At 30.3% G+C, this 18,648-nt stretch overlaps 2 protein-coding genes across 3 annotated transcripts; one reads left to right on the top strand and one right to left on the bottom strand.

Moving 5' to 3' along the window:
- Positions 1–3,229: 3,229 nt before the first annotated feature.
- On the bottom strand, positions 3,230–9,838 carry Ktl (BTB/POZ domain-containing protein Ktl). The gene has a single exon (XM_025218229.2). It carries the CDS (start codon positions 9,149–9,151, stop codon positions 8,408–8,410), a length of 744 nt encoding a protein of 247 aa, XP_025074014.2. The 5' UTR covers positions 9,152–9,838; the 3' UTR covers positions 3,230–8,407.
- Positions 9,839–13,214: 3,376 nt separating this feature from the next.
- On the top strand, positions 13,215–18,597 carry LOC105426950 (mucolipin-3). Of its 2 annotated transcripts, none has more exons than XM_025218228.2 (4): positions 13,215–13,367; positions 13,454–13,730; positions 15,159–15,444; positions 15,683–18,597. In XM_025218228.2, the coding sequence occupies exons 2-4, from the start codon at positions 13,582–13,584 to the stop codon at positions 17,138–17,140; spliced, it is 1,893 nt and encodes a 630-aa protein (XP_025074013.2). In that variant the 5' UTR covers positions 13,215–13,367; positions 13,454–13,581; the 3' UTR covers positions 17,141–18,597. The 2 variants fall into 2 exon arrangements, with proteins under 2 accessions (XP_025074013.2, XP_025074012.2); XM_025218227.2 differs by having other exon boundaries at positions 15,156–15,444.
- The last annotated feature ends 51 nt before the right edge of the window (positions 18,598–18,648 follow it).

Genomic DNA, 18,648 nt, shown 5'->3' with positions numbered 1-18,648 from the left:
TAATAAGTGTGTCCCATGTATTGATTAATATTAGCTGAATCGACTTTTGATATACATTTATATATATTTATGTATATATATTTATGTATATTTATTATATATTTAATTTTATGCTTGGAAAGATTGAAAAGAGAAATTTAAGAGAGAGGAGAGAGAGAGAGAGAGAGACAGATTTTTTACTAAAAAAAATTAAATTAAATTAAATTAAATTTCAGTAGAAAGTTTTAAAAGTTGTATGTGAATTATTAAATAAATACTTTTTAGTTTGAAAAATATATATGCCAATACATATCATCAAGTTATATCTTGTTACACTTTTCTTTTGTTACTTGTTCTAGCATTAATTTTTTTTCAAGTCGGATTAACGCTTCAACACAAGAAAGTGCATTTATTTCAAATTAATTAATATGTAATTTAAGTAAAATAAATAAAAATATAATATTCTATGTTTTATAAATGTATTCAATTACATTTCTATCTTTTTGCTTCGTAATAACAGATTTTTTAATACAAATGTAATTTGCATTTCATCAAATCAATATATCATAATAAGTAGTTTTAATAATAAGAAAATTGATATTTTACACAAAAAAATAATCATCTTGTGTTAATTTTACACATATAATAATCTTTTTCAAAAATATATTAATCCTAAAACTCTACATCGTGCTACATACGTCGAGATACTCCATTACATATTTTCGCGAGAATGAACCGACACTTTTAGATTCCATGCAATATTTATAGATTGCACGCGAAAAAGAAAGATACCTGACCAATAATCGATACTTCCTGTCAGACTAACGCTATGGGCAAAATCTCGTGATAAAGAGAAATGCCCTCAACCAAATTTTCTAACCGAAGACTTCCCTCTGTTGTTTTTAACCCATCCACAACTGAAAATCTATTAAAAAAAAAATGTCGTAGCCTACATAATACCTACAGTAGAAGCGTATTTTACAAATATAACATACATCTATTTAATGGCATTTATTATAACTAATCAATATTACAATAAATATTATAAATATTTAATATGTTTACTCTTTTGAAGCTTTTATATAGGTTTAGCAAGTTACTTTTCTTATTATTATAACAAATTTTTTTATTGTTATTTTTATATTTATAATATCCTTTTATTTCTTCCTGGAATGTTTTCATAACCAATCAGAGAAAAGTGCATAAAATCTTTCTTGTTCTCATTAAAATCCTTATAACCGTATAAAGAGAGACAGGAAGCGCAAATGTAAACTTATATTTAACTTCTTGTTTACGTACACACGGTAATATATATATTAACTTTCGTCAGAAAAATAATTTCATTCGTAAAATGTTACATATTTACATAACCATCAGAAGTTTCAGAGAGAATGATAGCGAGAGATAAATATTGTCGTGATATTCGCATTTTTAACGACACGATGACGAGACGTCGTAAAGAAACTTGACCTCGATTTTACTTATATCTCGTTGATGATGCGTACTCTTTCTTTCTGATGCCTTTTCTTTTTCTCTCCCTCTTACCTTTCCTTTTCTGTCACTCGTATGAACGGATGAAAACCCAGCAACAGATTGCTCCCCTGTGCAGCGCAGCTTCGCTACATCCAATGAACTGGGCGTTCGCTTCCGTGTAAGTGTGACAGTTCATTCAAACAGGCAATCGAGTTTGCATCCACCACCTTCCGGCGCTTCGTTCGTTAACGCGCAATCTCCTCCACGACAGAACTATCGTGCAAAGAGAATCGGCTCTTCCTTCCCCCGATTGACGACGGAACGATCTCTTCTTGCTGCAATTAACTTGATTTCGCGTGTTACAATCGTTATAATTTTTTTTCGAATATTCGTCATTCAAAATTTCAAAAAGAATAAAGAAGAGAAGAGAGAGATAATTATATTATGAAGCAGGTTTATATTTTTTGAATATTAATTTTTATCTTTTGAAGATACGAAACTTAAAGGTTAAATTTGCATTTTAATAGCAATCTATAATCATATTTAAAAAATAATTATACTCTAAATACTAATCTATCTCAAAAAGTGATTTATAATAAATTTCGAAAAAAATTAATTATATGAATTTCTCAGTACTTCAGAAAAATATATAGATCGTATAGCGATCATACAGATAGGACGTATGTACATTTAATTCTTTTATCACTGAAAATTAATTTCATTACCTCAATTTTTTAATTTTAATTCTAAGTAATTAATTTTATCTCAAAATTACCTACACTTATATATTTCAATAATATGAAAATTATTCACCCCACTGATTCATATACGGTGGAAAAACTACTTTGAAGTAATATCATTACCTCTCTCTATAATGGAAAGCTTAAAGAGAACCGCTCACTACAGTTTCTGTTGAATTTCGATAAGTCTCAACTGTGTTGTAGTTTAAGATGGAAAATATATATTTTATTTATACGCGTTTTATTGCAGATTTGGGAATTTTGTTCAGAAGTATAACCCGACATATTTCTAGTTTTATTTAATATACTCCAATTCGATATTGGATATTGCTGAATATTTCAATATAACATTCAGCAATATCCAAATTGAAATATATAACATATATAAATGTATAAAAAAAAACTTAAAGTTTTAATATTAAGAATAGTTGTTAATCTATTTAAATTCTCCATAGATAAAGAAAAATTGAAATTGTGGAATATTTTTTTATATTCTATAAGCATTTATAGCCATAAGAGAGAAAGAGAGAAGAAAATTTTATTCCTAGTTTTCTAAATATATTTTAATATTTTTTTCAGTACTGAATTAGGTAAATACTAAATTAAGTAAAATGAAGAATATCAAATTAGTTTTTATTTGAATTAAACATATTTTTGCTTTCATTTAAATATTGCAACCAAAAAATATGCAAAAAAAAATAAGTCTATTGGCATTTCCTTGAAGAAAATTAAATTAAAAATAAAATTGTATCATACATAGCAAATTTGAACTTTTTGAAAATTTAAGACTCTATTGGAAAAATTAATTTAAAAATATAACTGTTTACCACACATTGTTGACTTTGTACTTTATAAATTCAGCCGTGATCTTTTAAAACGTTTACATGATTGTAACACATGTAACATGGCATGTAATTTTTTATTCTTGTCTGACCTGAATCTAAAGAGGAAATGTTATGAAAAATGGTTAGTTCAAAGATTTTAGAAAGTATAAAACGAGAAACGTGAATGAAGGATTGTTATAATTAGATTCATACTTATATCATCTCATTCTTTTATTTTCTTCTTTTTACTTAGATATACGTATATACATGTACAGTAGTTTTGCTATCGTCACAATCTTACACGCTATCTAACATCATTCTGTTCCTATTAATTAAATTCTTTTTAATAAATTTAGAGTCTCGAATATGAGAATTAAACATTTCCACAATGCGCGCTGCAATTTTTGGTCGGACTATTTCTCAAAAAATGTCATTCGCAAGCAATGCATTGAAAAAAACTTTTACTTATCCAATTATATGAATAATTATAAATATGTATTTTAAATAATATATAAAGTATGTTATATATATTTCTAAACTTGATTGGTCGAAAGTTGTGTCTTTTAATTAGATAAAAAAATATTTTAATACATCATGTCAATTGAATAGAGAGAGAAAGATAGAGAGAGAGAGAGAGAGAGAGAGAGAGAGAGAGAGAGAGAGAGAGAGAGAGAGAGAGAGAGAAAGAGAGAGAGAAAGATGTTTTCTAATATATCATAGATATAATTTGAAAAATGATCCGATCACACGGTCAACTATATTATTTTTCTATTAGTTTCTGTCTCCTATTATATCTTACAAATAAAATTTGAAATGCCAACATCAAACTCTAAACTTCGGTACTGTAGAAACTTCACATCAAAAAAAGAAGTTAGCGGAACTCATGAAAAACTTATTTAGATTAAAAATAAGTGAAAATTTAATCAAACTTCATCAAATATTAAACATTCTAAAACAGAATAAAGATTTAAACTGGATCAAATATAAAGTATTCAATAAAATAGTTACTTCACAATATTAAGCAAAAACTTTAATAGTCAATGAATTTCAATGAAATTCAAATTCTTTTCTTTTTAAAAATTTGACGGTATTTAAAAGAAATATTCTATTCAAATTCATATGAGATTCGCTTTCTTCCATACCAAATTATATTCTAATCTATGAAATAAAGCTATATTATGAGTTTTAATCATCATTCTTATTATCGATTTTCTATTGTTTCTCACGCACGCATAATATATCATTATAAATAAGTAAATAATAAAATAATCCTGCGTATATTCGAAGAACAAAGACAGGTTTGTTGTCTGAAACAGATTTGTTGCTTACAATAAAAGTGTATTTTCTGCAATATTTGCTCAAAAATATATATAAATTAAAATTTGATTAAAAATTTTTTTAAATCATGCAGAATATATTTAAAACAGAAAAAGAGAAATATGAATATATTTCTGATATTTTTAAAAGCTAACATATTAATATTTATATGAGTAAAATATTAAATGTTTATTTATCTTTTTACTATACTTGATTTAAAAATCGTTCCCAATATTTTAGAAATCAATACAAAGATCAGAAAATACAGTTCAGTTTTACAGTTTTACAGTTCAGTTCTGGCGTTATACATTTGACATTATAATAAATATATAGTTTAAAATCAGTCATTGATTTTAATGAGCACCGAGACTCGAAATGAAATATCAATAATTAATAACACATTCTATTTGTTGCATGAATATTTATTTGAGCCCAATTTGGCATATCTATGCAGATAATTTAATCATTAATTAATTAATATAAAAGTTAGTTGAATAGAACTAAAAAATCAATAAATGGCTACATTAAAAGTATCAAATAAAAATACCAAAAATCAAATGTCTAAATAATACACATTGATAAAGAGTCATATTTGTACAATAAATCAAAGTTTATAGTTATTCTACATGAGATTCCTTTACATTAATATCTTGTAATATCCGTCTATCTTACAAGTTTGATTTACCTGAATGTTTTTATTTGTACAGAGTAAATGGAAGTAGGATTTATTAATTATAATCGCGTAACAATTACGATGCCTTCACTCCATATTAATCAATAGAATCTCCCAACAAGATTTGACACGTTGCTTTGCGCAATTGTCATCATTATGATCGGTTACAGATCATACTTAATCAAAACTGGTATCTCACGAGATACAAACCTGGAAAACATCATTTATTCGTGTCACTTATATTATATGACGCAATAATAACATTTTCTCTTGATACGGAACCTCACCTTTCGAGCCTTTTTAGCATTAATTTTTGGGAAATGTCTGAATTACCAAAAATTTAAACGTTTTGTATCTAACTGTAACAATGTAGACAAATTAAATTTTCGAACACACACTGGGCTATCATGTCCGCTCTTGGTTATATATAACAGCTTACATTGACAGACATAACTCGCACGACAACCCGAATGTATAACGTCATTATAAATCAATCTGTTGCGGACGCAGGTGCATCGTTCATCGAACAATGAACCACGCACTAATAATAACCATGATTCGCATCAAAGCTCCAAAATTATTTTCGAATGATCGCAACGCGCATATCAAAATTATAAAGGTTATTGCATTTTATTGCAAATGATCTTGATTTTCGTAGTACAGACAAATTATTCTCGAATATATAATTTTGATTTTGCTAACAAGTTAAATGCGTGCATTTAAAAAGTTGAGATACAATTCTACATTCTTGTGATTCTATACATTCATTGATTGCCATAATGCCATTTCAAATATAACCATATATGAAACAGACTGCTACGATACAAGATTTATTATGTTCATTATTTTTCAATCGACGTTGTACGCTTCTATGATAACGAGAAACTTACGCGAAACTCGATATCTGTTTAACGCCGTCGGCACTCTTCGGAACAATCGCTAAACATTATTCGTTACATGATAATCTATTGCGACAGGATTATAATCTCGATGAATTTCTCGATTCTTTTATCATCTCGATTCTTTTAAACATCTAAACAATTATTAATGATATTAATGATCAATATCTTGATGCAAAATAATTGAAAAGATTAAAATAAAGATCTACTTGTCTATTTTAATTAATGTAAGAAGAAAATAAAAAATTTAAATAAAAATAACAAAAAAATGATAATAAATAAAAAATTAAAAAGTTATATAGAATAAATTAAATTTCAAACACAAAATGTATAAAATAATATTGATTAAAAATAACTAAGTATTATAAAACTAGTAAAAGTCCTTTAATTCTTTATAGTTTGTAACTTCTTTTTCATTTAAAAAATATCAAAATTTTTTTCACAGAAACTATAATTGTGTTAAGAAAAAAAAATATCCCGATTTATACAAATAATTTTACAAATATATAATTTACATGAAAATTGATGCAAATTTTACAATACTTCATTTTCATCATGATTCCGTAAGTCAATAGATCGAAAATTATAAACTGCCTGCCACATTTGTCACGTTTCCGCAAAAAAGGAATTTAAGATGAAAAAAAAACATTGACCTATTTTTAAGAAACTGTTGTAAAAAATCAGTAAAAGAGACACGTATCTTAGGCGTTCCGTTCACATAGCGCGTTTAACATCATGTCAGGTTGTAAGTACACACATTCAACAACCCGCTTCGCCCATCGAGGTTAGTGATAGTCACCTGTTTAAGCCAAGAAACGATAATTTACTAGATGTTAGTTATTTACATCATTCTTGCTTTAGTTCTTTTACTGTATATTTTCTATTTAAAGAAAATATCCGATTCTAGCATGCCGCTGATTATTTGGTCCGACTAGCGATCAGCAGTAACTATTCGGTCTGACCATTATCTAACTATGACTACTCGGTCTGACTATTTACCAATACTAACTACTCAACATACTAGACGTATCGGAGACTTTCCTTACATAGTGATCTCGTTATTAAAGGACAAAATGAAATGAAATTTTTCATCATCTTTAATTTCCTCTCGCGTCAAACGCGAATGAAAAATACGCAAACGTTATTGCGTCATTCATTTAATCTGATTTTAAGTAGCAACCAACACTTCCATACGTCAGATCCGCTTTGCATTTATACGTTTCCTTACATTCTCTCCGTCCAGCGACATTTATCACTGATGTATCTGCCATTGTTGCCTCTTTAAGTGGCCAAGTCGCGTCCGTTCGTAGATATTTCAACATCATCCAACCCTTCGCCCCGATCCACTTTTCTTCTGCACATTTCATTCACCATCTTACTTCGCGTCCACTGTCAATGAAAAAACGCCCTATATTGGCGTTTTCTTTCATCTCGTGGATTTACGCGAGACTGCTTTTTAATAAACGTTTCACCCTCGCAACGGTCTCTGATAGAAGCGCATCAGATTTTTGTCGGAAATAGCAATTTTCTTACCGCTGTCGGCACCTTTCGATTACGGACGATCTTGATACGTCATATTCAAAAAAGTTTTAAAGTCTATTTGTACATAGTTGTGAATTAAACTCATTATAGTTGAATATCTAGAATATCTAGATATCTAGAATATCTAGAATATCTTACACATAGAAAACATACACTCACAAAATCAATGAAATGTCTTTGGTTTTAGATGAACATCTTCGGATTATTATGTTTGTAACGTTATGTATGTAACGTTGAAATTTTATGCTCGATATTTGATCTGTCATTCATAATTCTCTACGCTGCATCTTGATTCAAGCAAATGATATATTCGTAGATCCGGTCGCGGTCCAATGAGTTTATGGTTCTCTTTAATATAGAAATCCAATTTTTCGTTATTTCAGCGCTGTCAATGTTTTAGACGAGGATTCTTATCGAAAGACGACAGTTTTCGGATATCTATCTTCACCATGTGTCTTATACATTTTTCTCATTCTGGTAAAAGAGTCAATTAAACTGAGAAAGAATTGAGATCTAATGTTTCAAAAGGCTGACAATCGTAATATCTTCGAACATTGAAGTGTTCCATTATATATCAACGTTGATTGATGATAGCGATGACTTTGAGAAATTTTTTTCGCAAGACAAAATTAATTAAGCTTTGCGAAATGATCGTCTAACGCTTTCATACAAACTCCTCCTAAACTTGATATTACATATCGACCTCTTTATGCATTAGAAGATGCTATAAACGAGAGTTCTGTATTTATCGTGTTACTTGCTTGCACACGTTAGACACACGTGTTTTTTCACAAATGTTTCTGCTTCCGTCTGAATCCTTTTTAATAACCGAGAAAGTCTTTTCTCACGGCAGCAGCAATTGCGATCTCGTACTTTTACAAATTGCGAGCACGATGCTTAGATCAGCACACCGACGTTACTTTACTCGCAATTATCAATAAAGGCTGCTTGAGAAGCTCTTTAATCGCGCACAAAGACAAACTCGTTGTAATGATTCCAGCGATTCTCTTCGGAATCTACACCGGGCTTCAATTGCTCGGAATTACTGCCGGCGGTGCCGGAACCGCAGCTGCCCGCTAGTCTGAAGCCCTGCTCCTGCAACATGTCAAAGGCCTGTTCGATGACGCTGTGTTTCAGGAAGAAGCGTGACGTATAGCGATCGGACATGCCGTGGTCGGGATCGCGACTTTCGTTCAACGTTTCACCGAAGACATCCCGGCAGAGTGCCACACGACCGCATACGAGAATCCTCGAGAGCTTGCGAAACTTGACGTCGGCCAGACCCTCACGGCCAAACGCAAAGCTGCCCCGATAGCCGACGGTGATGTAGCCAGGTGCGCGTTTACCAACTGCACCACCGGTTTGTCCGCCGGAATCAGCATTCTCCAAAATTGCCTTCTCTAAACCCGGTAGGCCGTAGAAATTCGCCTCCTGTTTGAGTCTCTCACGTTCGCGGAAGCCCTCGGGTAGAACGAGCGCCTGATTGCGCAGGAAGTCCAATACGTAACGGAAAAGCACGCCGTCACGGTCCAGGAAGTATTTGCCTTTGGCATCTTTCTCCACAGCGGATTTGCCAGTGAAAAGTGCCGCCAGATGCGAATCGTTCTCGCGAGTCAACGTAGTCAAAGCAGTGGTGTAGAAGACGCCGCCCACGTTCAATTCTACCACGCTTGGCATCGCTTCCTGTTGCTCCTGGTCCCCCATGCTGACGCGATATGAGAGAGAGAGAGAGAGAGAGAGAGAGAGAGAGAGAGAGACAGATAGAGATAGTAGCAGCTGGTCGCGTGGACCAACGGAATGACTCGGCGACGCTGGCGGAACGATCAGAGATACTACGAGCGGAGAACTCACAGCTGAGAAATTCTCACGGAGGATTAAAGACGACAAAGAATCACGACACGGAACTGCACTTCGCTCAGTAAAATGTTACACGGCACTGGCGCAGGACCACGAGAGGTAGGAAGACCACAGGTCGACGACCTAGAAAATCCCAGAGTCAATCGCAACACACTAACATGGAAGAAAAGTGTTCTCGAGGACTTTTGAGCAACGAGAAGGAACTGACTGTTGCTAGATCCAAATTGCCCAATTGGTACTCGCATGTGACGACACTTTCAGCGATGCTCGCTGAAAAGCCGGGCTGATGAAATCCTGGTCGTGCTTCGATTCGCTGTTACTCGCGCACGAGTTGACGCTCGCTAGATCGCGGAAGTGTAATCGTGATGATGAGGAGCAACAGACCACGTCCACGTCGGAGCGACGACGAAGACCGGAGCTTGACTCACTCTTGGCTGCGCGCTTTCTAGGTGGTTGGCGCGCGCGTCAGGACGCACTCTCCGCTCGCTCTTCCGTATCGCGAGGGTAACGCGGCTGTAATGCTGCGCTGCCGGCGCAGCGAGAACGCGCGTCGTGTCAACGCGCAGCCACCAATATCGCACGACAACGCGCGCGCACCCCCCCAGGAATCACCATTCGATTCTCGCCCTCGGAAGAGGCTGCGTGTCACGATCAGGACTCCTCTAGGGTGCGCTTACCTCGAGCTCATTCTGGAGTGGCAAACTCCACTCCATCTCGATCACGCGAATCCTGAATATTTTGCGACTCGCACTAACATTTTTCAGAATGCTTCGCCGAATTCTGGGATTCAATAATCCAGATTATTCTAATTTATTTCGTCGTACTCTGGAGGCTGACGTGAACTGACCTACGCACATAAGTCACAGCTTGAATTTCACCCGAATCATGAGATACGTAATTCTACATACATTTTTTTTCCGGAAAGGGAATCACAAACTACGAATATGATAAAAAATTCAATGTGCACTCTGTAGAGCCGAATATATCTTTGTTGGCAAATTTCAATGGATCGATATTTCGTTTCCATTATAATATACTCATATTGCATTGTATCTCTCGTCGCGTTCGATATCTACAGATATTGAACACATAACAGTATCAATGCAAAATGATTAACGTTATCACAGTTGTATATTGACGTAAGTGTATATTTATTTTATTCTAGTTGCTACTCTTCAAATACAATATTAATACAATATAAATAATTTATTATAATGAATAATTAATTTATTACAATAAAGATTTTATTATATAAAAATATGTTTCTTATCCGATATTGATTGTAAATTCGAATTAATTTTTTTTACATGTTAAAAAAATATATTAATTTCAGTTTTTAGAAGAATGTAGAATTAAACAAATGTAAGTAATTAAAATTGAACAGAATAATCTATGTTAATAAGTTTATAATAATAATTATAAAAACATCTTATGTATTTCTCTCTCATGATGATTTAGTTCTTATGAAATAAAAAATCATATTCAACCTTGTTATACTTGCAAATTCTTTAACTTTAAGCTAAATTATAATTCTTGAAATTGATATACGTCATTATAAAAAATCAATTTTTATTACTTTTACAAGTCTCATATCAATATATCAGAAAAAATATACTGTGATATAAAATATAAAATTAAACATAATAACTTCTAAATTAGTACTTTAATTAGTATTTATAATTGAATACTAAATTAACATTAAAAATATTAAAAAGTATATACTGTAAATATATACTTGTAAGTATTAATTATATTAATTAATATATAAAAGCATTTTCTTTTTATATATTTATTTGTTTTTTGATTCTAGACATTTATTAAGAAATTGTTTTTTCATTAAATTGAAATTTTTTTACAAATATAATATTTATCTCAAATGAGATAAAAAATAAATAGATAGAAATTCTTAAAAAATTGCATGCACATATATATAATAACATTATGATATACGTAAACATAACTTTTTGTATTTATGTTATTTTGCTTTATTGTATAATAAAAAATACTTCTTAAAATTTGTATATATCAATGTCTATATATTACATATTGAGTATAAATTTCTAAGAAATGTATTATGTTACGTTTAAAAATATCTATGATGCAACTTGATGAAATTAGATTCTAATGAGAAATGGATCACTTCATTAAATCTTTTTGAAAGAAATTTCAACATTTTATATATAAAAACGAATGTAATACTTTTCTTATAACTTAGTGCCTTCTTAAATTCATTCAAAGCCATATAGTTACAACTCTAAATGAAATTAGTTACTAAAAGATAATATTCTTTTGTATGTAATTAATTTGCGCAATTCACTGACTGCGAAATAGATTAAACTGAAAATAAAAGAAGCACTATAAATAAAATTGGAATAGAAAATTAAAGCATTACGTATGTATGTCTTCGCTAAAATATCGAATCAAATATATTTGCAAATATTTCGTTTTTAAGTAATATTAATAATATTTTTAAGTAATATTTAAATAACGCTTTATTATTTAAAATAATGACTGTGTTTATGAAAGTTTATAACTGCATTAAAAAATAAAAAATAAAATAAGCCATGTTATATATATTATTATTATATATATATTAATATTAAATAATATTATTAAACACATAATATCATAAGCAATTAAATGACCCGCGCAAACACTATATGATGACATCACAGAGAAGACTGCATTGAATTCAACACTAAACTGCAATGCGCAAGCTTTTATGTTGCTCCAATCAAGTGCTAAATCAAGTGCTCTGCAAGTGCAATAATTAGCTAAGAATGAGAAGTTCTTTATCTAGCCAAGATCATTTATCTACTCTGTATTATCATTTCTAAAAATATTTATTGTTGCAAAGAAATTTTTCAAAATTTTTATTTTTTAATTAAAATGGAATTGGAAAAAACATGATAGATTTTAATATGAAAAATACAGTTTTAGCTAAAAATGATCAATTTACTAAAAATATGTGTGCACATGTGTTTTTATAAATAAAAAGAGTTTAATAAATCGAAAGAGTTTAATAAATCGATTTTAATTATATTCTTTTCAGAGATATGTATAAGTTTGTTAAAAAAATTAATATATCATTGTTTTCCTTCTTTCATAAAATTACGCATATTCAAACAAAATTTAATTTTTAATTTTTTACTCCAGAAATTCTGATAATTACAAAGATATATAGTATATTGCTTTATTTACATGAAGAAAGTACTACAATTTCGAGATTTAACATTATCAGGATAATTTATAAGAAAATATTATTTACAAAAGAATAAAATAATATATATATATTAAAATATATATATATATTAAAATACATTTTTTATTAAATTTAATTATTAAATAATGTTATTGAATTAATTATTAAACAATGTAGCAAAATAAACGACATATTATACATAATTAAAAAATTAGATCCTTATTTGTTTACATATATATTGATATTTATACATTACTATTGAGTATACTAAGGTTACAGAAATAAAATGTAATTTAATTCACACACACACACACACACACACACACACACACACACACACACACACACACATGCGCGCAAGAGTACGCAACAAAATTATAATTTTTCACCTGTAACATCAAATTAAAGTGATATTTATATTAAAATGCAATATTGTAATTAATATTATTAAAAAATAATTATTGCATTTATATTGAAGTTTTTATTTGGACCAACATTTTCAGCCACGATAATTGGTCGAGAAAGAGAGAAAAAGAGAAAAAAGACTGGATAAAGAGATAAAAGAAACGATATTGTTTTTAATTAATCATTGCGATCTGATTGATTCCTCGAATTGTGAGCAGTTTAAATTCAACGGAAGAACGAGAAATGCAAATGCGTCACATCCTCGACATCATCTCTCCCTTCCATTGCCTTCCCTTCCCTTCCCTTCCGCAGCCCATCAGTGGCGCCACCTCGAGACACGATGTCTTTTATTCGAGTGAGCGTAGTCGGATTCGATCGTTGCATCGGGTTGGATGGCGTGCGATGGATAATAATTCGACATCGTTACGTTTGTTGTTAATTACGTGTCTCCCTCAGGTATTTTAACCTATCAATATTGAGAACGTCGATACTGTGTCGTAATATGATACTCATCTCGCTAAATTATCCATGCATGTGAGCAGCTGGATATTTCATCACCAGTCGGAGAGCGGAGTGACGACAACGACTCGGCAGGCTAAAACGCTTGTTGACACTTGCACGTGTGCTCGCTTATCGTCTTTTCGATTGTCGTATCTCGAAATCCCAGAGAATGACGAGCGCACGCAAAAGAGTACAACAAGGGTCCGATGACTCGGTGGGGAACAGATTGCAGAATCGCACCTGGAGCCACGGCAATGACAGCGAAGAAGAGGAAGGTGCCAGTGAAAACACATTGCTGAATGAAACCAGCGAACAGAGGTTCGTATAACGTTTATCAAAGTTATTCACCAAAGATTAATATAATTATGTTCGTCGGAGCAGTTATCATGAGCACTATTAAATGACGTCGACAATTAGGTCGATGGCGTATTAAAAAAATTCAGTATTGCATCTCTTTGTTTTGCTTCAATTGAATGAGTGCTGCTCCGCTACAGAATTGATAACGTTACATCGTTCAATTGTTAATGTATTATTTGATACATTTCAAATGCAAGATGGTAAGATGGTAAACGAATATCTCAATAATTCCTAGACAATAACTCGGAAAAAATCATCGCCAACTCGTGATTGCATACTAAAAAAAGAACAATGTAAAAGTTATGTTTATCTCGTGATAAAATTATCAATTGAAAATATAAATATAAATTAATATTTTTAATTCTATTTTAATTCTATTATTTGTTGTATATATATGTATGTTATATATGTATAAAAGATATATTATTTTAATTTTATTTATTATATCATTTTTTATATGTAATATTATTGATAACAATTATATTGAAAGAATAAATATTGCTATTGAATATAATACATATTTGACATTGTATAAATTTTTGTTATATTTATTACATTTTTATTAAATTATACATAAATATATTAAACATTTAAAAAAGTCGCATTTATATGCATTAATATAATAGATGTTACAATATTATTAATTAATAACTACTATCTTTATGCCACTTATTTTTGCTTCTAATTGATTAGTCGAAGCATTTTCACAGATAAGATAGATAGATATTAGAAGGCATTGTGGTTTTTTTTTTTAATTTAGAAAGGTAACTCATGATAAATTAACGAAAAGTCATTATCTAAAATGATTAACATGTGTTTTACCATGTTTTGGCTACGTGAATACCTATAATCTTTGAGAGCCTGAATTACATGTTATCACATTTTCAAGTAATATCATGCTTACCATACTCGGCAATGTCGTCATTATCACAAACTAGATATTCTAATCAAAAGTACAACTACAATAAAAGAATAACTTATGTATACAATCGATTGAATTATCTCGGTAACGAATAAAATAGACCAAAATTATTTTTGCAATATCCTTGGTAAAAATGTAAGAAGAAAAAATAATTAATTAAAAAACTTAATGACATAATATTAACATAAATAAAATGATACGTGATATTATATGAAGATTATATGAAGATTACTAATACATAATTTATAGATTAATAATTACAGTAAAATGATTTGATTTTTAACAAAGATTCTTATATCCTATTATAAAAAAAATTTTATATTTTTTAATATTTATTATAACAGAATTTTGATATACATACTTGTGATATAATATAATGTGATATAATATAATCAGCGCTCTAATTACATATAAGAAATTCTATGGAAATACTATAAAATAATAAAAATGTATATTGTGTGTAGTAGGCGAAATTATTCCACTCCAATAGAATGCAAGACTTGCCCAGTCACATCATTTGCAGAAGAGAAAATGCGTCGCAAATTACGATTCTTCTTCATGAATCCGATCGAAAAGTGGCAAGCAAAACGACGCTTTCCCTACAAGTTTATTGTTCAAGTCATCAAGATCATCCTTGTGACCGTACAGCTCTGTTTGTTTGCACACAACAATTATATGCATGTAAATTATACTTGGGATAATCGAGTCACTTTCTCCCATCTTTTTTTGATGGGATGGGATTCTGTTCAAGAGGTATGTAATTTGATTGCATTTTGCTTATATAGTTATAGATCTATATGAAGCTTTTATTTTTCAATGCTATCTAAAAAATGAAAAGATACTTCAATCGTAGTATTTCACATCATTATATTACTCAAAATAAGTTTAGAAAAAAATTTTTATTAAATGATCACTCTATATTTTCATCATTTTTTTATATTTTATTTATAATGGATATTAGATATATTATAATATATGTATGATACTTTAGGTACCAACATATCCACCTGCATCAGGACCATTGGCTATCTATAAACGAAGCGATTTCTATGACGCCATTGATTACGCTCTGCATGGTTATTACAACGTCAATAATGCAATTGGCTCGTATTCCTATATCGCTGAAGACAATTCGGTCGTACCTGTAATCTTGTGTCTTTATCAGTATAAGGAGGGTATCATTTTTGGCTTTAATGAGAGCTATGTGTTTGATAACGAGATTGTAGAAACATGCATGAACATCAGTCTCGAGACCTTCAACACATTTAATTCGTCGCACAATTTTCTGCGGGATAGAAATATTAATGTCAATTTCTCCGCTCTGGTACGCGCTCATCTTAAGTTTGCTCTGAAGACGATAAATCTGAAAGCGGCTGGACCAATGACACCACCTGATTGTTATCGTTTCAACATCAAGATCATCTTTGATAATCGCGATTTCGATGGACAGATGCTGCTCTCGTTAGACGCTGATGCTCGAAAGTTACAATGCAAAGGTGACACTCGTTACATCACGGATAATCGTATCGAATCAGCGTTGAGAACTCTGTTAAATTTGCTTGTTATACTGATCTGTGCGATTTCTCTACTATTGTGCTCGCGGGCGATATATAGAGCACAAATACTGAAGTACGAGACTATTAACTTTTTCAAGAAGACATACGGTACAGCGTTAAGTCTCGAAGGCCGATTAGAATTCTTAAACCTTTGGTATATCATGATCATCGTTAATGATCTGCTTATCATCATTGGTACTATCATAAAAGAACAAATTGAACGAAAGCACACCGAGAGTGATCATTGGAATATTTGCAGTATATTTCTCGGAACAGGAAATTTACTCGTGTGGTTCGGCGTATTACGCTATCTCGGCTTCTTCAAAACGTACAATGTTGTCATTCTAACTTTAAAGAAAGCAACACCAAAAGTGGCAAGATTCTTAATATGCGCAATTCTCATTTACGCCGGTTTCACATTTTGCGGCTGGCTGGTGCTCGGACCATATAATATGAAATTTCGTTCTCTTGCAACCACTTCCGAGTGTTTATTCGCATTAATCAATGGCGATGATATGTTCGCCACATTTTCCATTACGTCTTCCAAATCGGCTGTGTTATGGTGGTATTCTAGAATTTATTTATATTCCTTTATTTCATTGTACATTTATGTCGTCTTAAGTTTGTTCATTTCTGTGATAATGGATGCATACGATACAATCAAGATCTATTATCGCGAAGGTTTTCCGAAAAATGACTTGCAAACATTCATAGCCCCATGTACAGACGAGGCATCAAGCGGTATTTTCAGGGATGATTCTGAGAGGAGTGATTTAACAGAATTGTTTGATCGGTTCTGCTGTTGTCGGAAAAGGCCCTTTTACGGATCTTTTTCGGAATCGGATTCGTCAATTAAATCCGAGCAAGCGTGCGGAGGAGCCATCTGTGTCTAGTGTATTGATGAAGAGCAGCTGGAAATGTTATGGTGCGACTATAGATACGCGATACAATATTAAATCGATTGCATCAATTCCTTGAAGTCTAATTCATAATTGGTAATTTTAATTGGCAATTTTTTGCTTATTTTCTAATTCAAATTAAAAAAAATAATATATCATGATTTCGATGCATTAAATTCATTTTTTTTTTCTTCTTATAGCATTTTTTTGCAAAGAAAATTCTAATCACTGAAAAAATATGATAACCTTAAAAATTCTTTAAAAATAAAAGAATAAATTATTGTTAATATAATTGTTGATATAATTTCGATCCTTCTTATTAAAGAATAGATTATCAAAAATTAAAAAAAAAATTACAATAAAATGTTAGTGCAATCGGATCGGTAAAGTATTTTCATGAACATTTATAAATATTGATAGCAAATTCTACGTCTACTCGACAATCGCGACATGTTTATGCGACAAGCGCGAGACATTTCTGTTACTGCCGTCTAATTTATAGCAATAGAAAAGTGTTTTTAGAAAAGTGTTTATTATAATAATGCAAATTAGATTTTTATTAGATTTTTTATTTTAATTTTTAATATAAAATAATTAGATTGCTACAAAAAAAACTATTTTCTATTAAATGCCTCCTAGGAAATCTATTAACATTTTCTGACAGGAAATGACATTTTTATAATATATTAAAAATATTTAAAAGAAATGTAGCAAAGCATAAATAAACGCAACAAGAACATAGCGTTTAACGAAACTTTTGAATTGTTAGTAGCCAATACAAAATTATAGCGAAAAATGTATAGTATTTAATTGAAAAAATTGTGTACATTGATGTACAATACGACAACTGTACTTCGTAATCATAAATATAGTTAACATTTTATGAACTTTTGGAGAAAACTTCCATGTAACAATCACGATATTGCTTTTGTAATAAGTACAATATCAATTTATAATATTCTTGAAAAAAAGTGAAATTATGAACTTCGTACAAAAGTTGCAGCTTAATTGTTATAATTAATTGTTATATACATCAGTTCAATGTTATATACCAAAGTTACCATAAAAGATATATATATATATATATATATATATAATTTAAGTAAAAATTACTCAAGTTGAGATTAACTATATATGTATGTATATATATATATATTATATATATATATATATATATAATATATATATATATAATATATATATTTATATAATTTCAAAAATAACTCAAGATTTAGACTTAATTGCACATAAAGCTAATTTATATAGTAATAAATAATATGAATTTGGTTATGAATTACATGATTATATAATCATAGTTTCAATGTATATGTATATTGTATTAAAAAATCATCTTTGTATCAGGTTTAAGATAAATTCGCACAAAAACATTATCCAAAGAATTATATTTATGTCTACATTGAAATACAATAAACATCTGATTTTCTTTCTAACATTTATTGTAATATCTTTATTCTTTCTTTTGTATATCTGTATGCCTTAGA

The sequence above is a fragment of the Pogonomyrmex barbatus genome, unplaced genomic scaffold, assembly GCF_055798465.1.
Source record: "Pogonomyrmex barbatus isolate J1 unplaced genomic scaffold, ASM5579846v1 scaffold20, whole genome shotgun sequence".
Taxonomy (NCBI): Eukaryota; Metazoa; Arthropoda; class Insecta; order Hymenoptera; family Formicidae; genus Pogonomyrmex; species Pogonomyrmex barbatus.
Note: the sequence above shows the minus strand (reverse complement) of the source record. Positions and strands in the feature narration are given on the sequence as shown.